At 43.8% G+C, this 24,674-nt stretch overlaps 1 protein-coding gene across 5 annotated transcripts in view; it reads right to left on the bottom strand.

Moving 5' to 3' along the window:
- Positions 1-24,674, bottom strand: part of plekhg3 (pleckstrin homology and RhoGEF domain containing G3) — a 115,517-nt gene that overhangs the window by 20,361 nt on the left and 70,482 nt on the right. For all 5 annotated transcript variants that reach the window (XM_036984732.2, XM_090242553.1, XM_090242554.1 and 2 more), the window contains 9 exons: positions 12,828-12,928; positions 6,889-6,958; positions 6,674-6,720; positions 5,141-5,291; positions 4,374-4,505; positions 1,847-2,029; positions 1,036-1,128; positions 232-318; positions 104-137 (listed from right to left, as the gene is read on the bottom strand). In XM_036984732.2, the coding sequence (XP_036840627.2) occupies positions 104-137; positions 232-318; positions 1,036-1,128; positions 1,847-2,029; positions 4,374-4,505; positions 5,141-5,291; positions 6,674-6,720; positions 6,889-6,958; positions 12,828-12,928 (898 nt within the window). The remainder of the gene's footprint in view (positions 1-103; positions 138-231; positions 319-1,035; positions 1,129-1,846; positions 2,030-4,373; positions 4,506-5,140; positions 5,292-6,673; positions 6,721-6,888; positions 6,959-12,827; positions 12,929-24,674) is intronic.

Genomic DNA, 24,674 nt, shown 5'->3' with positions numbered 1-24,674 from the left:
GCCACTCTTAAATAAATCAACTTTGTTCCGTTGTTGCTTGGATATAAAAATACGCTGGATGGCTGGGCAGAAAAGTGCATTAATAATCACTACGAATACTCACAAATCGAGTCCATTTCTAAGATGGCCTCCTTTGCCTGATAAAAAGAAACACAAAAACAACCGTCAGCTATCCCTCCCTTAGATTACCCCCTTCCCTCTTTAATATTAGCAACAGCACCTCATATGTACCTTCTGAGGGATGATGGCTTGATGGTTTTCGAGAATGATCCTTTTGATGTGATGGGCCCATAGTTTTCTCTCTTCCACAGTCTTGGCCTGAGGGTAAGGGGGTGAGAGAGGGGGCAGGTAAGTTCCTATGCATTCCCACAGAGAATTCACTACAGTAAAGATAAAAACAAACACCAAAAACAAAAAAGACAGTTTTATGGCTATGATAATGATGGCGTAATGATGATTTGTTTTGGCAAAAACCAAGCCAGTACATCAGTACACCTACATTCTACAGGTGCAGGTTCTTATGAACAGCAGGCCTTATTTCAATCTAGTCTACATTATCACACAACAGGAACAATGCCTGCAAGGTGAGAGTTGACCTACTTTAAATATTCATACAGTTGTATTATCAGAATCAGCCATGAACACACACACACGCGTTTGTATTACTATCCTTATGGGGACCAAACAAATGATTCCCATTCAAATTCCTATTTTCCCTAACCACTAACCCAAAAGCTAACTCATAACACTGACCCTTAAATCTAAAACTGCCTTTTGTCCTTGTGGGGACCAGCGAAATGTCCCCACTTGTTAGTTTTTTCCCTTATTTTACAATCTTTGTGAGGACGTCTGGTCCCTTCAAGGTTATAAAAACCAACCTCCCCACACACAATATTGTAATCTGATTCACATGCTTAACTATGGCATTCATGATTCTAAAAGTCCACTACTAATGTGTTCTCCTACCATGTCTGAATTCCCATGAATTAGCCACTGTGGTACTGTGCGGTTGGTTGAGAGGTCTCCCTCACTCACCTGCACTGTGTGGGGCTGCTTGGGGTGCTTGTAGTGAGTGACGCTGAAGCTTAGAGAGTCCTTGGCACTCTCGATTAGCATGAGGGTGGAACACTGTAGCCAAACACGAGAGAAATGAAAAACGAATGAAATATAGTTAAGAGAAAAGATTGGTCCGCACTCAAATAGGGACAATTAGATGTAATACTAAAGTATATTCATTAATTCAGTGTGCAGGGGACACTGATGAACACGGATCAAACCCAGTGTCACCAGAAAGATAGTAAAGACAAACGTGACATATCAGGAAGGTGGAAGAAAGTTAAAAAAACAATTTTTTAAAACAAGTTAGAAAATATTCATAAACCACAGAAAAGAATCAGGTCCATCATTATCACTGACGCAGGAAAGGAGTAGATCAGTTCCAGTCCTACTACCTAATCTGTCATTCATCATCAGGAAAGAAAGGAAACGACGACAGGAAGTTAGTTTAGACCAATGGGACAAACCACAGATAAGCCAAAACACACTCAGCTCTGTTTTTCAATTGAATTAAAATTCAACTCAATACGTCTTCATTAATCCCCTTAGGGACCATTGATAAGACATTATCAGAGCACAAGTGCAAATTTACATAAATCTCCAAATAATGAATATACAATAAATGCAACACAGACTTCAAGACATTACTTTTCGCCATTCAAACTAAGTGATTGGAATATAATGGAGACTTTACAAAACAAAATCAGATTTGAAACAGGAAAAAAATGCAGGACAACAGGGTTGACAAATCCTGACCCCCTAACCCTTGACCCCAGCAAGCAGCACTCACCGAGATGAGGGTCTTGAAGACGTAGTGCTCTCCTCGGCGCCTGGTGATGAGGAGCATTCGGTCGAAAAGAAAGAGTGTGCGCTCGTTCTTGGCCCGGTGGACCTTGAAGGTGCCCTCCAGGACCAGTTCCCCGTACGTGGTCAGGTCCGGTCCTTTCCAGTTGATCAACAAAGACTGGACCTCCTGGACAAGCCAACACAGATGAGGTGATGAAGGAGCACCTATTTATTAAACACCCAACAGCAATAGACATCATAGGGTGAAAAGGGTATCATTGTGGCACAAACAATGTTAAGAAATTCATTTCCCCAAAATGCTCAAGGGTGTTTCTTGAAGGTGTGTTTTTGTATTGTTGAGGGTGTTTTTGTATCGTTGGGGGTGTTTTTGTATCGTTGGGGGTGTTTTGGTATCGTTGGGGGTGTTTTTGTATCGTTGGGGGTGTTTTTGTATCGTTGGGGGTATTTTGGTATCGTTGGGGGTGTTTTTGTATCGTTGGGGGTGTTTTTGTATCGTTGGGGGTATTTTGGTATCGTTGGGGGTATTTTGGTATCGTTGGGGGTATTTTGGTATCGTTGGGGGTGTTTTTGTATCGTTGGGGGTGTTTTTGTATTGTTGGGGGTGTTTTGGGGATATTTGGGGGATGTTTTTGTATTGTTGGGGGTATTTTGTATTGTTGGGGGTGTTTTTGGGGATCGTTGGGGGGTATATTAGAGGGTATTTTGAGCAGTGAAGGCTCGTCAGAGGAGGAAGGAAATGACAGGCCAAAAAGATAAATCAAGGACAACAATCACATGAGCCACTGCTTGTTCACCCCGCTATCATTCAGAAGGAGAGATCAGTACAGGTGCATCAAAGCTGGGACAGAGAGACTCAAAAACAGGCCATCAGACTTAAAATATCCATCACTAGCCGGCTTCCGCCTGGTTATGCAGCCCTGCACCTTAGAGCGTCTATCTCAAGGCCATCAGACTGTTAAACAGCTTCTATCTCCAGGCCATCAGACTGTTAAACAGCTTCTATCTGCAGGCCATCAGACTGTTAAACAGCTTCTATCTCCAGGCCATCAGACTGTTAAACAGCTTCTATCTCAAGGCCATCAGACTGTTAAACAGCTTCTATCTCAAGGCCATCAGACTGTTAAACAGCTTCTATCTCAAGGCCATCAGACTGTTAAACAGCTTCTATCTCAAGGCCATCAGACTGTTAAACAGCCATCACTAACATAGAGAGGTAGCTGCCAACATAGACTCAAATCTCTGGCCACTTTAATAAATTGACTTATTAATAAAAGGTATCACTAGTCACTTTAAATAACGCCACTTTAATAATGTTTACATATCTTACATTACTCATCTCATATGTGTATACTGTATTCTATACCATCTACTGCATCTTGCCTATGCCGCACGGCCATCGCTCATCCATATATTTATATGTACATAGTCTTATTATGCGGTATTGTGTGTAGATTGTTGAAGACCTTCATTTATGGAATCCATTTGAGAATAAGGCTGTGACATAACAAAATGTGAAAAAAGTCAAAGGTGTCTGAATACTTTCCGAAGGCACTATAGTTTACGGGTAATAGATCCTCCAAACAGAGTTAAATACATAATCAAGCCTAACTGCACATGATAAAGAAATATATTCCAATGACCAGTAAATAACTGGCCCCATGAGAAATGAGTCTAAGAACACAATGTAGTCGCTGTTTATTTTTACACGGCCTTTGACGACAAGCCCTGCGAGGGCTACTCTGTGAGGGTCTCCCGGGGTTGGCTGTGCCATGTTGTCTCTGGTCAGACATGTTGTACACTCAATCTAGTTTAACAAGAGAGGAGAACCATGGAGGGTTTGTAATTGATGTTCAGAACATTGGGATGTGTTCCAAATGGCACCTTATTCCCTTTATAGTGCACTACTTTTGACCAGGGCTCATAGGGGCCTCTGGTGAAAAAGTAATGCACTATAGGATATGATGTGCCATTTGGGACACAGCCTCTTCACATGCACTGACCTGACCTGCCTAAATGAAATGTAATAACAGCACAACATGAGACAGGATAGCGGCAGGTAACCTAGTGGTTAGAGCGTTGGACTAGTAACCGAAAGGTTTCAAGATCGAATCCCCGAGCTGCCAAGGTAAAAATCTGACGTTCTGCCCCTGAACAAGGCAGTTAACCCACTATGCAGTCATTGAAAATAAGAATTAGTTCTTAACTGATTTGCCTAGGTAAATAAAGATCAAATAAAAAAATGTAAAATAAGGATTAGACAGACGGCCAGTGGGTTTAAATGTTTATTAATGTGTTTAATGTGCTTATTCACATTGATTACACAGGGTGTTTGTATTCAGCTCTGTGTGGCAATCATTTCGTAATTGTCTCAGAATATGTATATATGGTTGTTTGCATGTTTGTGTGAGGGTTTGCATGAAGGAGGCGTCTGTTCAGCTCTGTGTGGCAATCATTTCGTAATTGTCTCAGAATATATGTTTATATGGATGTTTGCGTGTTTGTTTGCTAACCTGCAGTCGAACGGCATGCTCGTGTTTCCTCTTCATGTCGTTGATGTACCAGGCCACGCCTGTCATGGTGTAGATGGCTTCCTCCACTACCTCATAGCCCTCCTCTTGTGGGTCAAAGTGCTTGGCTATCTCCTGCAGAAGGAACACAATAGTTATTTAAACTAGTGCACTTCCCACAGACATGGCTTTTTAGTGAGAGTTGTTCTGTTTGTTCTAGTAAGAAGTAGAACCTACAGTGTTAATATATCTGAATAATTTCAAGCTGCTTTGGAGAGCACAAATTGGTTCCTTCAAAAATGCATCCTTTCTTCCTCCCATCCTCAAGAGTAATTACTGATCTGACATGGATGGATAGGGGAAATCTATGAAGTGGAAACCCATCTTTACACCTATCAATGTGTGTCAGATCAGTGATAACTTCAAGGGAGGGTAGGAAGGAAAGTATTTGAACCAGGATGCTATGGCAGGGCATTCCTTTGGTGGTTAGTTGGAGCACATACCTGGAGCAACTACCTGGAGCAACTACCTGGAGCAACTGTGATACTTGATGAGCCTCTCAACAGGCTATATTCCAATAGTATTAGTGCTGATCTAGGACCTGTCCAAATAATTGTATTAATTGTGATCTAAAAAGGCTAAACTGATCCTAGATCAACACTCTTCTCTGAGACGCTTTGTGGACATTGGCCCTGATCTAGGATCAGGTCGCCCCCCCTGTCCCTTATTCATTATGATCTAAAAAGGCAAAACTGATCCCATCTCTGTACCTGAAGCAATAGGTGGTACTTGAGGATCCTCTGTACAGGCTTGAGCAGGTAGGAGCCCAGGGGAAGGGAGCGTTTTAGTGAGGCCTGCCGCTCCCGGAACAACTTGGCCAAGGATTTGTTCCTCATGCAGTCTGTCAGAGCAGCCACAGAACTAGATGGAGAGAGGACCGGGTCAGTACTACAGAAACAGAACTAGATGGAGAGAGGACCGGGTCAGTATTACAGAACTAGATGGAGAGAGGACCGGGTCAGTACTACAGAAACAGAACTAGATGGAGAGAGGACCGGGTCAGTACTACAGAACTAGATGGAGAGAGGACCAGGTCAGTACTACAGAAACAGAACTAGATGGAGAGAGGACCGGGTCAGTACTACAGAACTAGATGGAGAGAGGACCGGGTCAGTACTACAGAAACAGAACTAGATGGAGAGGGACCGGGTCAGTACCACAGAACTAGATGGAGAGAGGACCGGGTCAGTACTACAGAAACAGAACTAGATGGAGAACGGACCGGGTCAGTACTACAGAAACAGAACTAGATGGAGAGAGGACCGGGTCAGTACTACAGAAACAGATGGAGAGAGGACCGGGTCAGTACTACAGAAACAGAACTAGATGGAGAGAGGACCGGGTCAGTACTACAGAACTAGATGGAGAGAGGACCGGGTCAGTACTACAGAAACAGAACTAGATGGAGAGCGGACCGGGTCAGTACTACAGAAACAGAACTAGATGGAGAGAGGACCGGGTCAGTACTACAGAAACAGATGGAGAGAGGACCGGGTCAGTACTACAGAAACAGAACTAGATGGAGAGAGGACCGGGTCAGTACTACAGAAACAGATGGAGAGAGGACCGGGTCAGTACTACAGAAACAGAACTAGATGGAGAGAGGACCGGGTCAGTACTACAGAAACAGATGGAGATAGGACCAGGTCAGTACTACAGAATGATTGTCTAGATGAAAGTATTGGACAATGATTGAATAATTGCACACAACACTTAGTTATACGAACGGATGAAACTGGTGCACATCTCCACATTTATCTCTACAATTCAATATTTGTGTCATATGTTCCCCCAATTACCCATTTCAATATGATCATATTCAGCGTTTTTGTTTCTCACCCATTTCATTTGAGAAAATGGACTACATTTCTCTGGAGTGGGTTGAAAACACAACTAATAGGTGTGTAGGATGCACAGGAGGTTGGTGGCACCTTAATAGGGGAGGACGGGCTCGTGGGGATGACTGGAGCAGAATGGTATCAATCACATGCTTTCCAGGGGATTGATGTCATTCCATTTGCTCTGTTCCGGCAGTAATGAGCCGGTCAACCCAATTTCTCCGTATAACTCCTTTTTTTGTGTGTAACAGCACAGCAAACAGAGTATACTTTCTACCACTAGGTGTCAGTAGCAGACATCCCCCCCATGGTTTTCTTCACATGCTCAGTCTGTTTCTGTGAACAGTTGAGCCAGTAAAAGCTGCACATGCCAGGTACACTGGCCAGCTAAGAGAGTTCACTTACTTTGGGTAGTTGGTACAGTACTGTGTATAGATCTCAAAATACTCTCTCTGAAAGAAAAACATGATACGTTACATAGTCTCAATACTGTTCGAAAGGGAGTGTTTATCCACCAGAAATGACGAGTGATTGGTTTCGAGCACTGAACGAAACTCTTCAGCTGGGCAGAGAATCATAGAGAATCATGCACAGCATAATAGGATTGGAATTGCACTAACCTTCATGACGAAGCACCTAGCGATGGCAACAGGGTCGTTGTCACACATATCTAAGGACTGCAACAGTTCACTGCAACAGAGGTCAGAGATCAAAGATGAGGCCTGGTTACATCAAATGGAAAATTATACAGGTATGACTTTTGCAAATATATTGCAGATATCGTAGTGATGTACATTTCAATCACACTCGTAACACACAAACCAAAGCAGCATTTACTTAAGGCTTTTGTCGACAACTCCCTGAAATGCTACATTTCATAATCGATACTAGAAAAAGAGATGTGGTTAAATATTGTTGTGTGTCCATCTTGTCTTCAGGCCCAAAGTTGTTTGCTTTGGAGCGTCGAGAGCCATGATCACAGGGAAATGGGCAGAGAGACAATCTTCCAGCGTTAGGAGTTCGAGAGACACAGCAAACCCAGACCGCACGCCACATCACGCCATGCCCTACCACACGAGTGACACAGCAAACCCAGACCGCATGCCACGCCCTACCACGAGACACAGCAAACCCAGACCACACGCCACGTCACGCTATGCCCTACCACACGAATGACACAGCAAACCCAAACTGCACGCCACATCACGCCATGCCCTACCACACGAGTGACACAGCAAACCCAAACCGCACACCACATCACGCCATGCCCTACCACACGAGTGACACAGCAAACCCAAACCGCACGCCACATCACGCCATGCCCTACCACACGAATGACACAGCAAACCCAAACCGCACGCCATGCCCTACCACACGAGACACAGCAAACCCAGACCGCACGCCACATCACGCCATGCCCTACCACACGAGAGACAGCAAACCCAGACCGCACGCCATGCCCTACCACACGAGTGACACAGCAAACCCAAACCGCACGCCATGCCCTACCACACGAGACACAGCAAACCCAGACCGCACGCCACATCACGCCATGCCCTACCACACGAGAGACAGCAAACCCAGACCGCACGCCATGCCCTACCACACGAGAGACACAGCAAACCCAGACCGCACGCCATGCCCTACCACACGAGAGACACAGCAAACCCAGACCGCACGCCACATCACGCCATGCCCTACCACACGAGAGAGACAGCAAACCCAGACCGCACGCCATGCCCTACCACACCAGACACACAGCAAACCCAGACTGCACACCACACCTCAGCATGCCTTACCACACGAGAGACACAGCAAACCCAGACCGCACGCCATGCCTTACCACACGAGACACAGCAAACCCAGACTGCACACCACAGCATGCCATGCCCTCAGTGCACTTTGTCAGCCACTTCAGATGGGCAAACCAAAACTTACCATCCACAACCACTGGAGTAGCAAAAACAGTCCCCCGATAAGACTAAACAATCAAGGGACGACAACAGACAGATGTGTCAGTTTGGCCTCTGTCTTCAACGTCTTTGGTCTCACAGAGTTTAGCCATATAACAGCCGGGAACACATGAGTTATTTAGGACAGGGTTTTAATTACAGTGCAGACTGGTAGAGACAGTATAAGGAAAAGGAAAGACTGATAAAAGGTCAAGAGAGAGTGAGAGAGAAGCATGACCTCCCTTTAAAATGGGAAGCATGAACCATGATCTCCCTTTAAAATGGGAAGCATGAACCATGATCTCCCTTTAAAATGGGAAGCATGAACCATGATCTCCCTTTAAAATGGGAAGCATGAACCATGATCTCCCTTTAAAATGGGAAGCATGAACCATGATCTCCCTTTAAAATGGGAAGCATGAACCATGATCTCCCTTTAAAATGGGAAGCATGAACCATGATCTCCCTTTAAAATGGGAAGCATGAACCATGATCTCCCTTTAAAATGGGAAGCATGAACCATGATCTCCCTTTAAAATGGGAAGCATGAACCATGATCTCCCTTTAAAAGGGGAAGCATGAACCATGATCTCCCTTTAAAATGGGAAGCATGAACCATGATCTCCCTTTAAAATGGGATGCATGAACCTTAAATGTTACAGGGACAATTTGGGTAAAAGATGAAGATAAATTCCTGATGAGCACCAGTTACACTCTGAAGTACAGCTATTGGGCATCGATGGTGAAGAAGCAGACAGGTAAAGAGCTTCAGGCCAATCACAGGTTAGGTTGACAACACCTCAGAACAGAACAGCTCATATCTCTTTTCTCCCTGAGGGGGAAAACACACCATCAGCACATAATTGAACAAACCAACCGTTATGGGGTTAAATAAGAGTCACCCAGTAACCACGCCAACAGGACAAATGGCTTTTCTATCTCTAACCAGGAGTTAGAAAAACACAGGAATCAAATGAGTTACTTTGTTCCAGACAGGATGCCCTTTGGTTGTAGGGTGAGATCCACAAAATAGCATGACACTTCACGTCATCAACCATCCCTTGACTGTCATTTGGGAGAAGATGTGTAGGTATACTTCTATAACATAACCGTAGGGCCGGGACGATACCAGTATCGCAATACTGATTAGCATTAAGGCAAGGAAACAAAACATGAAGCGGATTTAACTTCTTTAGGAAAACAGCCCTAATGTTGGAAAAAAAACATCATTATGTCGTCATCCAGAGTCACATGTGTTTACTTTCCAAGCTACAGCATAACACAATATTTTACATACAGCGGGTTTTTAAAGGAGTTCGGTCTGCTTCGTTTACATTTTTACCCCGGAAAAAACATGACGATACTGCTATCGTCACAACCCTACATAACTCTAGCAGGCACAACTTTACACATTCAAATAGTCATTTGCACAGCCACAGGCGTCTACAATCAAGCACCACTGCAGAGTGCCTTTTTGAAGATTGTCTATATAGACTGAGTATATAGACAGTGTATATAGACAGTGTATATAGACAGTGTATATAGACTGAGTATATAGACTGAGTATATAGACAGTGTATATAGACAGTGTATATAGACAGTGTATATAGACTGAGTATATAGACAGTGTATATAGACAGTGTATATAGACAGAGTATATAGACAGAGTATATAGACAGTGTATATAGACAGTGTATATAGACAGTGTATATAGACAGTGTATATAGACTGAGTATATAGACAGTGTATATAGACAGTGTATATAGACAGTGTATATAGACAGTGTATATAGACAGTGTATATAGACAGTGTATATAGACAGAGTATATAGACAGAGTATATAGACAGTGTATATAGACAGTGTATATAGACTGAGTATATAGACAGTGTATATAGACAGTGTATATAGACAGTGTATATAGACAGTGTATATAGACAGTGTATATAGACAGTGTATATAGACGGATCAGGATGGTGGTACGAGGCTAGTGAGCACCAATATTCCATGTGCCTCTCAATCCCTTTTCACACAAATTCCAGACACACTTTATTTCAGGTGCTTTCTTATGAGCCAACCACTCTACAAAATAATAATTAGGTAGGAAGTGCCACTGTGCAATGAAATTAATAGAGTTTATCATCTATACCAGTCTGCCTAAAACGGAACAAACATTCATCCATCTTGATTTGCTGGCTCGTTGCAATACTTATATACAGTACACTACCAAAGTTGTTGGAGGATGTACTCTACTGTGTACAAAGGCCTCTGAACAGGGACCCTGACTAAAGTGCTACTGAATGATCCTACTTCTTCTCAATAGGCAGGGCTAGAAAATGCTTATTTTGGTGCTACACCTCATTGAAATACTCCAGCGTGGGTTTTGTGTTTTATTCCAGTGACCCTGGGGCGAGCATGGATGACTTTCGTTAGAGGATATTGGGGGAAAAAACCATGTCGTTTGGCCAATGAATATAAAGCACAAGGCCATTTTCATTGTGCTTACTTAAATGACAGACGTCATATGTGCTACTGCAGTAGTAGGGGAAAGGGGAGGCTATGGGTGTACCATCTCTGACTTCAGGGAGTATTGCATGTCATCGTAAATCAAAGTTAAAAAGGACAGGACCCACCACTAACAAACATTGTTGTGGATGCTGGAGCATAGATGGGACTCTCTAATCTCAGGCACTGTAGGATAGCATTGGGTAGTGAGGTGGGTGGCCTGGACACGACCCACCACTAACAAACAGTAGGAGTGTGGTGACGTTACTGGTCATGAGGCCAGCTATCTTTAGCACACAGCTTTTGGTGTTCAGATGCTTCAGTGAATAAGAGGACGAGAGAGTAGCTATGTGTATGTGTGTGTGCCCACAGACATTGTTTTGGGAGGCAGTGTGGTTAAATTATTTATTTTTCCTAAACACAGGACTTGGCCCCTGTTCACTTGCAACCCAAATCTCTCTCTCTGATAGGCCTCTGTGGGTCTCTGGCTCTAGATCTGACACACTAATACAATTGGGCCTTTCAGAGCACAAAGGACCACTGTCAACACAGGCGGGCCTTCTGTAAACTGCTCCCCGGCACCATGAACCAACTGTGGTGTACAAAACCATTGATGACAAATGATGAGAGTGGTAGCCTGACACAAAAGTGTAACCGAGTAAATATGCTGTTTCATTGTCTACTGGAGCGAGACGTGCAAAGAACGTGTGTCTGTTGCAGGCATGTGTGTGTTAACGTGAGTCTGTTGCAGGCATGCGTGTGTTAACGTGTGTCTGTTGCAGGCATGCGTGTGTTAACGTGTGTCTGTTGCAGGCATGCGTGTGTTAACGTGTGTCTGTTGCAGGCATGCGTGTGTTAACGTGTGTCTGTTGCAGGCATGCGTGTGTTAACGTGTGTCTGTTGTAGGCATGCGTGTGTTAACGTGTGTCTGTTGCAGGCATGCAGGCATGTGTGTGTTAACGTGTGTGTGTTGCAGGCATGTGTGTGTTAACGTGTGTCTGTTGTAGGCATGCGTGTGTTAACGTGTGTCTGTTGCAGGCATGCGTGTGTTAACGTGTGTCTGTTGTAGGCATGCGTGTGTTAACGTGTGTCTGTTGTAGGCATGCGTGTGTTAACGTGTGTCTGTTGTAGGCATGCGTGTGTTAACGTGTGTCTGTTGCAGGCATGCGTGTGTTAACGTGTGTCTGTTGCAGGCATGCGTGTGTTAACGTGTGTCTGTTGTAGGCATGCGTGTGTTAACGTGTGTCTGTTGCAGGCATGCGTGTGTTAACGTGTGTCTGTTGCAGGCATGCGTGTGTTAACGTGTGTCTGTTGCAGGCATGCATGTGTTAACGTGTGTCTGTTGCAGGCATGCATGTGTTAACGTGTGTCTGTTGCAGGCATGTAGGCATGCGTGTGTTAGCGTGTGTCTGTTGCAGGCATGCAGGCATGAATGTGTTAACGTGTGTCTGTTGCAGGCATGCGTGTTTTAACGTGTGTCTGTTGCAGGCATGCGTGTGTTAACGTGTGTCTGTTGCAGGCATGCGTGTTTTAACGTGTGTCTGTTGCAGGCATGCGTGTTTTAACGTGTGTCTGTTGCAGGCATGTGTGTTAACGTGTGTCTGTTGCAGGCATGCGTGTTTTAACGTGTGTCTGTTGCAGGCATGTGTGTTTTAACGTGTGTCTGTTGCAGGCATGTGTGTTAACGTGTGTCTGTTGCAGGCATGCAGGCATGCAGGCATGCATGTGTTAACGTGTGCCCTAAACGCCAACATCAAATCCATCATTGTAAATGTGGTCTTCCAAGCTCAGCAATCAACATTTTCATGAGAACAATTTCACCCATCAAATCAGGCACATCAATTCTGAAATTCTCCTCTTGTAAATATTTAATGAACGTGACTTTGACTCAGAATCCTTACTTGTGTTGTGTTAAGGACACAATAGTTTCATCAATAGTTCAATAGAATTGCCTTGACAATGTAAATAGTGTTAATCCGTGTGTAACTTGGGTACTGGGGAAAACAGTCACTCACTCATTCTTTCATTCAGTCATTCACTCCTTCATACAGTAATTCATTACATCCTCACAAGGATAAGAGAAATTAGTTAGTCAGCGGCTCACCTGTTGAACTCGTAAATGTCCTCGATGTTTCCAAACAGGGCACACACCTGTTCTGGTCTAATGGGTAGGTCTGCCTGGTCGATGATGTGGGCCAGGTAGTCCTGCAAGGCAGATAGTTTCACCTCAGTCACAATTCACCTGACTACATCATGACGCAAAAGTCTCAAACGAAGAAAAAAAAGTGGATTCATTTACTTTTGTGCCTACATTTTAGTATGGACTTTCCACTTTTCATCACTGAGCATTTTAGGTCCACACACTATCTACTAAATAAAGTCTAACTAGCTCCTTGTTCATGAAACACGCTCACACCTAGTCTTAAACCCAGGTACGCTACATTTCCCCCCCGTATTTTCAAAGAGCTATGGACACCTATCAAATCATAACGTTTTCTTTTAAAGTCCAATCACCACAGGGATTTATTTGGTATAAATGACTTGGTAAGAACGGGTACTTCGGAGCCACATATAGATAGTACCTCAAGCATATGGGGCGGCAGTGGTTAGAGCGTTGGTCTAGTAACCTAAAGGTTGCAAGTTCGAATCCCTGAGCTGACAAGGTACAAATCTGTCGTTCTGCCCCTGAACAAGGCAGTTAACCCCACTGTTCCTAGGATGTCATTGAAAATACGAATGTGCTCTTAATTAACTGACTTGCCTAGTTAAATAAAATACATGATTTTGTTTTGTACTTTTGTCACACTTTTCATCACGTATCTCTGTGGTGTTTGCATTCTGTTTCTATGAGAAACAAAAGGATGGGAATGTATCAGGGACATCTCACTGTCTTTGACATGTATATGCAGTCTGATATAACTGTAAAAAGAAATTAGGGAGGACAGAAATACAGGAAAACTGGATTGCAGAAAGAGACAGTGTAGGAGTATGGCTAACTGTGGAATGTTTCTCTTCACCTTTATTTAACCAGGTAGGCAAGTTGAGAACAAGTTCTCATTTACAACTGCGACCTGGCCAAGATGAGGCAAAGCAGTTCCACGCATACAACAACAACAGAGTTACACATGGAGTAAAACAAACATACAGTCAATAATACAGTAGAAAAATAAGTCTATATACAATGTGAGGTGAGATAAGGGAGGTAAAGGCAAAAAAAGGCCATGGTGGCCAAGTAAATACAATATAGCAAGTAAAACACTGGAATGGTAGATTTGCAGTGGAAGAATGTGCAAAGTAGAGATAGAAATAATGGGGTGCAACGGAGCAAAATAAATAAATACAGTAGGGAAAGAGGTAGCTGCTTGGGGTAAATTATAGATGGGCTATGTACAGGTGCAGTAATCTGTGAGCTGTTCTGACAGCTGGTGCTTAAAGCTAGTGAGGGAGATAAGTGTTTCCAGTTTCAGAGATTTTTGTAGTTCGTTCCAGTCATTGGCAGCAGAGAACTGGAAGGAGAGGCGGCCAAAGAAAGAATTGGTTTTGGGGGTGACCAGAGAGATATACCTGCTGGAGCGCATGCTACAGGTGGGTGATGCTATGGTGACCAGCGAGTTGAGATTAGGGGGGACTTTACCTAGCAGGGTCTTGTAGATGACCTGGAGCCAGTGGGTTTGGCAACGAGTATGAAGCGAGGGCCAGCCAACGAGTGTACAGGTCGCAGTGGTGGGTAGTATATGGGGCTTTGGTGACAAAACGGATGGCACTGTGATAGACTGCATCCAATTTATTGAGTAGGGTATTGGAGGCTATTTTGTAAATTACATCGCCGAAGTCGATGATTGGTAGGATGGTCAGTTTTACAAGGGTGTTTGGCAGCATGAGTGAAGGATGCTTTGTTGCGAAATAGGAAGCCAATTCTGAATTTAATTTTTGATTGGAGATGTTTAATATGAGTCTGGAAGGAGAGTTTACAGTCTAACCAGACACCTAAGTATTTGTAGTTGTACACATATTCTAAGTCAGAGCCGTCCAGAGTAGTGATGTTGGACGTGTGTGTCACTAAGCATGACATCATAGACATAGGCATGACATCACTTGACTTCAGTAATACCTTAACGATGTGTCCCAAATGGCACCCTCTCTCCTAAATAGTGCACTACCTTTTATCCGGGACAGCCCACAGGGCTCTGGTCAAAGGTAGTACACTATACAGTCTGGTAGTGCACAACCATAGTCTGTTTTATATGAGGATTTTTATTCGCTCTTTATTGCAAATATTCAGATAACTGCCTATAATTTTCACCAGTGACTAAAATAAGGTAGCTAGTGATTTAAAAACTAAAATATAAATATATATATATATATATATATATATATATATATATATATTCTATACTGGTCATTGGGAAATACCAGGATAAAGTAAACTAGCATTCACGCAACCTATGAAAGCACATTTAATATAACCAGAACTAAAAGTGGTGCGCTTGCCTCAGCTGTATATGTGTATACAGTACAGCAGGCAAATGTTTGTCTCTGATTAGGCCTAACTGTTAAGGTGGCACTGGATACAAATCCTATTAAATTGTTTTCTATGTAATTCAATGGGGCAGTATACAGGACTCTATTGTGATGCTCAGCTGGTCAGCGTAGGCATGACATTAGAATGACATCACAATGCATTGTCATGAGGTCAAACACAAAATCCCAAATCCATTACTGATTCAGTCACAGACAGTTAGCTGGAGTGACTGGATGGTGGTGAGTAGACATGTCTTCAATGTCTTACTAAAACTCCACTACTGGATAAATAGGAAGCAGAGAGCATTGTGGTTACCTTACATGTTTTAACAATTCAACTACTTGTAAAGAAAGAGTTGGTTTAGGGGAACAATGGCTAGTGTAAATAAACTGTCTCTCAAAGCAAAGGATTCATATGAGGAATGAACCAATCAGAATGTGGGTGTGGTCACAGAGGTCAAAGTTTAGGTTAGTGGTGGGGCTCGTTATTCGTACATGCATACTGTAGAACTGCTCATAGGCTCTTGGTGATGATTGTGTTCTTTGCATCCTCTCTCTATGGAATAAGATACATGGGATGTGTCTTGTGTGAATGGTGTATTTAGCCTATATGTTCTGGGAGTGTTGTATTTACAGTACTAGTCAAAAGTCTGGACACACAAGCTTTTTTCGTTATTTTTACTATTTTCTTGTTAGCTGCTTTTCCTTCACTCATTCCAAACCATCCACCTTGGGTTGAGGTCGGGTGATTGTAGAGGCAGGGTCATCTACCATTATTCTACAATGTAGAAAATAACAGAAATAAAGGAAAACCCTTGAGTAAGCGTGTCCAAACTTTTGACGGGTACTGTATATGTTCTGTTACTCCTGCTAGAAGAATGGCAAATGAATCGAGCAGTCCTGACCTAAGGGTCAAAGGTCAGAGAGGACTCACGGATAAAAGAGAGGATGGGTCAAAGAGAGCAGAGAGCACCAAGGAGAGGTGCAATATCGTACTCCATAAAAAAATGGAGAGCAGGTGGGAGGAGAGAGAGACAGAGAATCAGCGTCTGAAAGATAAGCTCCGCCGGATGGAGGAGGAAGAAGCAGAGCAGGATCAGGAGGCCGCGCAAAGCCTTCTAGAGAGGTGTAAAAATACGGTCAAGAAAGAGAGAGAGAAAAGGACTCAGCTGGTTGAGAGGGCCAGGACCATGATCCAGGAGGAGACCAACAGAAGAACAGAGTTGGAGGAAGAGCTAGGGAAGATGAAAGAAGGACAGCTGGAGAAACTCCAACAAATCAAAAGGAAGATAGAGATGCACCTTAGAAAGAATATGGAAGAGGAGTTTGAAGGACGACTACAGGAAGCTATTCAAGAGATTGAGAGGAAGAAAAATGCTGAAATTGAGTGGTTCAAGGAGGAGCAAAACCTGAAAGACTATGATCTCCAGCTGAGACAGACGAGGATCATAAAAGCTGGAAGAGAGCATCAACAACAGTCTGAGATGCTAAGATGGCAGGCAAGGCAGACATTATGACCAAGATTATGATGTTATATGATGACAATAACAATTACTTTACATGAGTATTATGATTATTATTGAATAGCAGAATAGAGTTCGTAATTGCAATTGTTGTTAATTTAGTATTAACATTTTGAATTACAGAAAGCGATTGAGAAAATGAGAGCCCAGAGCCTGACAGAGCAACAGGTGGAGGGTGATCAGGCTGCGGCGGAGCCCCGGGGACTCATCGTGTGCAAGCCCAGGCCCCAGGCCGACCTCACACCACAGTCCTGGCTCCAGACCCAGACTGACCAAGCTCCGGAGCCCAACCAGGATTTAGAGCCTGAGATGGCTGCCGAGGCTCAATGTATAGTGATGGACATTGAGCTTGATGACAACGAATGGATCGATGTTGATGTTGCCTACAAGGGGAGGATCGTCCATTCGTTGGAGATTGAAGATGCCAAGCAGAGGCTCCTCAAGGAGGCAGAGGAAGCCAGGCAGAGGCTCCTCACGCAGGCCGAGGAAGCTGAGCAGAAGGCTCAGGCCGAGGAAGCTGAGCAGAAGGCTCAGGCCGAGGAAGCTGAGCAGAAGGCTCAGGCCGAGGAAGCTGAGCAGAAGGCTCAGGCCGAGGAAGCTGAGCAGAAGGCTCAGGCCGAGGCCTTTGAGATCGAACGTCAGAAGATCATTGCGGAACTGAAGAAAAATCACAAACAGTTCCTGGTGGATGAAATTGAAGAAGAGGAGGACCCAGAGGGCTCAGATTGCTCAAGCCTCCAGACCGAGACCAGTGACAAAGAGGACAAGGACTTCCAAGATGAGGCAGAAAAAAAAGCATTCATCAAAAACAGCAAGTGCAGAAGGGCGGCGTACTGGCTGAACAAAATAGTAAGACAAAACCACGAGACAAAGATCAAGAAGACCTTCGTAAATGAGGAAAAGAAAGGGGACCAGTTGGTCAAAGGCAATTTAGACCGAGGCATGACCTGTGCTATGTTTGAGCAGAAAAAAAGGGCCACGCTACTGATGGCAATGGAAGAACGAAAGAAGGTAGAGGAGGAATGGTTGAGGAGCCAAAGGGAAAAGTCCCAGAAGAAGCAGGCCAAGAGGCAACAGAAGATGGAGAAGTCCAACACCCAACCCTATCCAAAACAGGTACGATTCTCAGGGTTCGACCTCCTGTTGAATACGTGTGCGTCATTTGAGCATTTCACATATTATTACAAATTAGATCCTCTTGATGGGTGCAAATGAACTGCCAGAATCAGACAACATGAAGGTAAATGTAGCACTGAAACTTCTGAGGTAGTGAAATGGGTTAAGGTTTATTTAAAACCAATGTAAAATAGTTTTTTTGTGCATTAGGGAACCTCAAAACAGTTATGGGTTTTCTTAGCTCAGAATTAGTCCCCGAAGTTAGCACTAATGACATTAATATCCTGAAAGAGCTAATAATACAGACAGCAAAGTTCCATCCTGATTAAACTAATGTCCATTTTCTCTTCTCCTCTATTGGGGGTGAAAGTCTGCCAGACAGAACCTTTCCCCTAACTGCAGATGCCGGATCACTTCTCCCCTCCCGCCCCTCCTTCAAGCCAACCTTTTTTCTGTCCCTCCTCCTTTTTCACGTCACTGAACATTTGAACAGCCCGAGTGAGCGCCACACACACACACACCACACTAATTTCTTTACTTTTTCGACTTTGACTAATAAAGTCTATTTACCAAAATACTTTTTTTGATTCAATGCCTCTATTTTTATTTTTTAACATCTGCCCTGATTGTCTCTATATTATTTTGGTTTGTAACTAACCAATACATGTCAAAGTTCAAACATAAATAAATTATTCTGAGAAACTCCGTGTGACACTGATAACACGCCATTTAAGTATGTTTTGAAAATTCATACTGTAGTTCCTGTACCATTCTCTGGATGATTGACAGGACCTCCTGCTATGTTATGCTCAGGACCTCCTGCTATGTTATGCTCAGGACCTCCTGCTATGTTATGCTCAGGACCTGCTGCTATGTTATGCTCAGGACCTCCTGCTATGTTATGCTCAGGACCTCCTGCTATGTTATGCTCAGGACCTCCTGCTATGTTATGCTCAGGACCTCCTGCTATGTTATGCTCAGGACCTCCTGCTATGTTATGCTCAGGACCTCCTGCTATGTTATGCTCAGGACCTCCTGCTATGTTATGCTCAGGACCTCCTGCTATGTTATGCTCAGGACCTCCTGCTATGTTATGCTCAGGACCTCCTGCTATGTTATGCTCAGGACCTCCTGCTATGTTATGCTCAGGACCTCCTGCTATGTTATGCTCAGGACCTCCTGCTATGTTATGCTCAGGACCTCCTGCTATGTTATGCTCAGGACCTCCTGCTATGTTATGCTCAGGACCTCCTGCTATGTTATGCTCAGGACCTCCTGTTATGTTATGCTCAGGACCTCCTGCTATGTTATGCTCAGGACCTCCTGCTATGTTATGCTCAGGACCTCCTGCTATGTTATGCTCAGGACCTCCTGCTATGTTATGCTCAGGACCTCCTGCTATGTTATGCTCAGGACCTCCTGCTATGTTATGCTCAGGACCTCCTGCTATGTTATGCTCAGGACCTCCTGCTATGTTATTGCTCAGGACCTCCTGCTATGTTATTGCTCAGGACCTCCTGCTATGTTATGGTCAGGACCTCCTGCTATGTTATGGTCAGGACCTCCTGCTATGTTATGGTCAGGACCTCCTGCTATGTTATGGTCAGGACCTCCTGCTATGTTATGGTCAGGACCTCCTGCTATGTTATGGTCAGGACCTCCTGCTATGTTATGGTCAGGACCTCCTGCTATGTTATGGTCAGGACCTCCTGCTATGTTATGGTCAGGACCTCCTGCTATGTTATGGTCAGGACCTCCTGCTATGTTATGGTCAGGACCTCCTGCTATGTTGTCAGGCTTTTACATTTGTCCGTAGACTGAAATCTGTATATACAAAAGGGAGCAAATAGACCCTTTTGCAAACTGCTTGACAAGTCAGCATTATTTTAGGGTCTGTGTTGATCTCATCACTGTAAACCCTCAACGATTATTTTGACATCAAAACTTGGTCATGAGACAATATAACATATGCAAGGGACAGCATAAGTGTGTGTGTTTGTGTATTGATATGCCACTTTGTGCTAAAATAAATACCTGGGGACCCTCCAGCTTCCAGTTGCAGCACTTCCATAGTCATTCAGGTTGGGTGGAGTTGTGTGTGTGTGTGTGTGTGTGTGTGTGTGTGTGTGTGTGTGTGTGTGTGTGTGTGTGTGTGTGTGTGTGTGTGTGTGAGACAGTTCATCTATCCACTAGAGGGCGTGAGTGCCATCCACTAGAGGGCGTGAGTGAACAGCATGGTGAAATCTGACATGTCTCGTTTTTGTCTAGCAGTTCAAAATGCACCGAACAAAAAGACAGTAATCATCATGCAGGTTGACCAAAATAACGTTGTTAGCGCCCACGTAACAGTCAGCTTCCAATTTGGCGCAAGCGAACGCAAAAGGTATCCGCTTTACTCAGTGTAAGCAAGCGTCGGAGGGGCTTTGTACTAGATCTGTGATGTTTTGGTTAACATGCAGCATTTTGTTAATCCTCCGGGGAACGGGACGCAGTCCAACCATCTGCAGACATTATAGCACACTCAACGAGGATAAATAACAGATAGGAACTACGTGTGGGCTATGTGCTTTAACCAAAGTGGTCAACTCAGGTCAAAGGGATCATACGAGGTGAACAGAGAACACCAGCGAGAAGAGCGATGCTTCAACCACGCCGCACATCATGACGGTTGTCTAAACATTAGAGTTTCGTTGTACCATAACCTAGGCCCAAAACAGGTTTTTGAAGCACACAACATGGTTCAGTCTGGTGAATTGAGGTTAGATAAAACTAAACAAAAGCTTATTGTTTACAAGCACACACACAGGTCGGCGGGTGCATGTACATCCGTCTCGGTGTTCATCTTCGAATGCAAATCTTCATCGGAATAGTTCATTACACAATGACGTGTGCAAATTTCCCCTTATCCAAAAACACACTTACCTAATCCTTAAATACACAAAACGTGTTATTCAACAGATGCACATGATCAAGTTTTATCTTATAGTATGTACTGTACCAATTTACTTACACAAACACACACACAAAGGGCACGGTACACACAAAGGGCACACACACGCACGCACACACACGCACGCACGCACTCACACATTCGGGCAGGTACGCACAAACAAGTGTAAACTATGCTGTGGTGGAGGCATGTTAGATTCCAGTTGATCTGAAATGCAGTCAAGGTATAATCAGAAAAGCAGATCAGACCTCAGATGGAGGATTAGCTCAGAATGTTCAGCCATCTATTTACACTTTCATTTCTAAATCCAACACACACCACTCCACACTGTTAGTATCTAAACAGCTACACCCCCCCCCCCACGAAATCGAAATAAAGCAAGATACTAATATCAATATGTTTTAGTTCGATTTCCTGCTTGATCACGGGTTATCGTTTAGTGCCTGCAACGCTTCCCTGGTGGCTCACTGAGAGAGGTCTCCTTTTCCCTTACTCCCTGTAAATCAAGGCTTTCCTCAGTCTGAAATCAGACAACCTGCTCCTTGGGGACTACTTTCTCGCATCTATTCAACACATGCTGGTGATGTAGACACACACACACACAAATATGAAAAGGAAAAAGTTAAAGAAAAAAAGAAAGAAAGAGAGCGAGAGAAAGAAAAAGTGGAAGAGAAAGAAAGACTTGTTTTCCTCACCTCTGGTCCTCATGGGAGGAAGCAAACTTTCTAGAGTGAAGTGTGTTAGTGTTTCCTTCTCTGTCATTAATGCTCATGGGACAAGAGCATGCAGGTAACAATGGAAAGGATGCATATTGGGCTAAGTTAGTGTCGCTCACTGATGCCACCTTCCCAGAAACCTAAAATACTGGATGACCCCAGGCTGGCGCTAATGTCGGTGGCTTCATGGGTATGCTGTATGGTTGGGAACACCGGTTTGAATCTCGAGTCGACCGTGGCAGAGAAGGATCCTGTTACATATGGTTGAATGGATAATGGGGTGGGGTGGGGTAGTGGTTGGAGTCGTGCCTGAATACACTGACCTATTTGGTGCAAACGTATACGAGTCAGCATATTTCAACAAAAACGTACATCACACATTTTAACGAATGAATATACAGGCAATCCACACCCCAATGGAGTTATGGTATTCGCTCATCAAATACAGTGGAGAAATGGTGTCAGTGGAGATGTCATTTACAGCACCCTGGACTAAAGCCCACGGTGAAATCAGTTCTTTCTGCTTCGACGGAAAAGTCAACATTCCCCCGAATGTGGAACACCGCGTCGGATTTTGTGTTACACCGCTCATTTTCCAATCTTACGGATTTACCTCACAGAGGCATACTTTTGCTAAAACATTTCCAAGTTCACAGGGAAATTCCAGCTCATGCGAAACCCGCACACGTACAATGTATCGTTTTACATCTCTGAGCCAGTTAAAGAGGCTCGAATGAAAATCAAACCAGGCACCATGGCCAGCACCCAAAACCCACAAACGTCAAAGAGGGAATTGTGATAGAAAATACTGGAATAGTAAGTATGGGTTTTCTCTATGGTTGAATGAATGGTCAGGTAAGATCCTGGACGATTGTGAAGTCATCTTTTTGTGGGTGGGGGGGGGGTAGTATAGGAGTGCCCAGGGTTGGCGCTGTGTGGTTAGTTAAATAGATTTAGGGACCCTGCCTCTGTTTGATATTTATAGAGAGGCCCTACCTTGCATCCTCCAACAACTCAAGCTTGAAGAGAATAAACCATTGTCATTTCAGTGAGAAAATAAAAAGGTGTCTTGTGCCTTTCACACATAAATCAACCCATGCACATTACCACTGATAGCAGGTTCTTCAATTAAGTCAAACAAATGTTAAGTCAGAGATACTAGAACAGTCTGCAGCACCCGGCCTCACCCTACTAGAATCTGAAGCCAAATGTCTACTGTTGGCTGATGATCTGGTGCTTCTGTCACCAACCAAGGAGGGCCGACAGCAGCACCTAGATCTTCTGCACAGATTCTGTCAGACCTAAATCTCAGTAAGACAAAAAATAATGGTGTTCCAAAAAAGGTCCAGTCACCAGGACCACAAATTCCATCAAGACACCATTGCCCTAGAAGGGACTTCTATGCCATCAAAAGGAACATACAATTCGACATACCAATTAGGATCTGGCTAAAAATACTTGAATCAGTCATAGAACCCATTGCCCTATGAGGTCTGGGGTCCACTCACCAACCAAGAATTCACAAAATGGGACAAACACCAAACTATGATTCTGCATGCAGAATTCTGCAAAAATATCCTCAGTGTACAACGTAAAACACCAAATAACGCATGCAGTGCAGAATTAGGCCGATACCCACTAATTATCAAAATCCAGAAAAGAGCCGCTAAATTCCCTATAGAGAGATGAACTTGGAGAAGAGTAAGCTGGCCTTGGAGCTCTGTTCACAAACACACCCCACACAGCCCCAGGACAGAAACACAATTAGACTCAACCAAATCATGAGAAAACAGAAAGATACGTAAATACTTGACACACTGGAAAGAATTTACAAAAACAACTGAGCAAACTAGAATGCTATTTGGCCCTAAACAGAGAGTACACAGTGGCAGAATACCTGACCACTGTGACTGACCCACAGTTGAGGAAAGCTTTGACTATGTACAGACTCAGTGAGCATAGCCTTGCTATTGAGAAAGGCCGCTGTAGGCAGACCTGGCTCTCAAGAGAAGACAGGCTATGTGCTCACTGCCCACAAAATGAGGTGGAAACTGAGCTGCACTTCCTAACCTCCTGCGCTATGTATGACCATATTAGAGAGACATATTTCCCTCAGATTACACAGATCCAAATTATTTGAAAACAAACAAACATTTCATGAACTCCCCTACCTACGGGGTAAAATACCAGTGTGCCATCACAGCAGCACGATTTGTAACCTGTTGCCACAGGAAAAGTGACCAATGTTTATTTATTTTCCCTTTTGTACTTTAACTATTTGCACATCGTTACAACATTGTATATAGACATAATGACATTTGAAATGTCTTTATTCTTGTGGAACTTTCAGCCAGACTTGCAAATACTGAGCTAGAGCATTGATGGTGGTGTGGGGTCAAGGTCATGAAGTAGGGGGAACTTTCCCCTAGAGACACTAATTGAAGGTCAGTTTAGCATTTTCCCACATAATGTATTGAAGGACGGTGCTCACAGGCAACTTTTACCCTGTGCAGGAACTACAGTATGGGACATACGACTACTTCTGAGGCAGACTTGGGTCATTGATACTTTGCAATGAGAATGTGTTCAGTGAATTTACCTGGTAAAATAAAATAAAAAAACAAATAAAAAACACAACCATATGACCTCTGTTGAGACAGAGAGCGGGACATTTCTGTGCCCCGATTGGCTAATCTGGGGTTCTGAGCAATAATTTCATAGGTTTACCATGTTGATGGATCAGTTGCCACGCAAATTACATGGGAGATTGAATACAGAGTTCCTGAAAGTCGCTAATACCATGTCAAGTTAGCTGAGAGCTCTTCTTCAGACCGAAATCAGTTACTTGAGTGGGATCTTGCTCTTTTAAAAAAATGTCTAATTCTGGATAGCCGCCTTTTGGGCACTCATGACTTTGTCAAGCAATCAAGTACCTCAACCCTAACCCTGGCCCAATCAAGTACTCCAACCCTAGCCCAATCAAGTACTCCAACCCTAGCCCAATCAAGTACTCCAACCCTAGCCCAATCAAGTACTCCAACCCTAGCCCAATCAAGTACTCCAACCCTAGCCCAATCAAGTACTCCAACCCTAGCCCAACCAAGTTCTCCAACCCTAGCCCAATC

The sequence above is a fragment of the Oncorhynchus mykiss genome, chromosome 8 (assembly GCF_057628025.1).
Source record: "Oncorhynchus mykiss isolate SJ-2025 chromosome 8, ASM5762802v1, whole genome shotgun sequence".
Lineage (NCBI taxonomy): Eukaryota > Metazoa > Chordata > Actinopteri > Salmoniformes > Salmonidae > Oncorhynchus > Oncorhynchus mykiss.
Note: the sequence above shows the minus strand (reverse complement) of the source record. Positions and strands in the feature narration are given on the sequence as shown.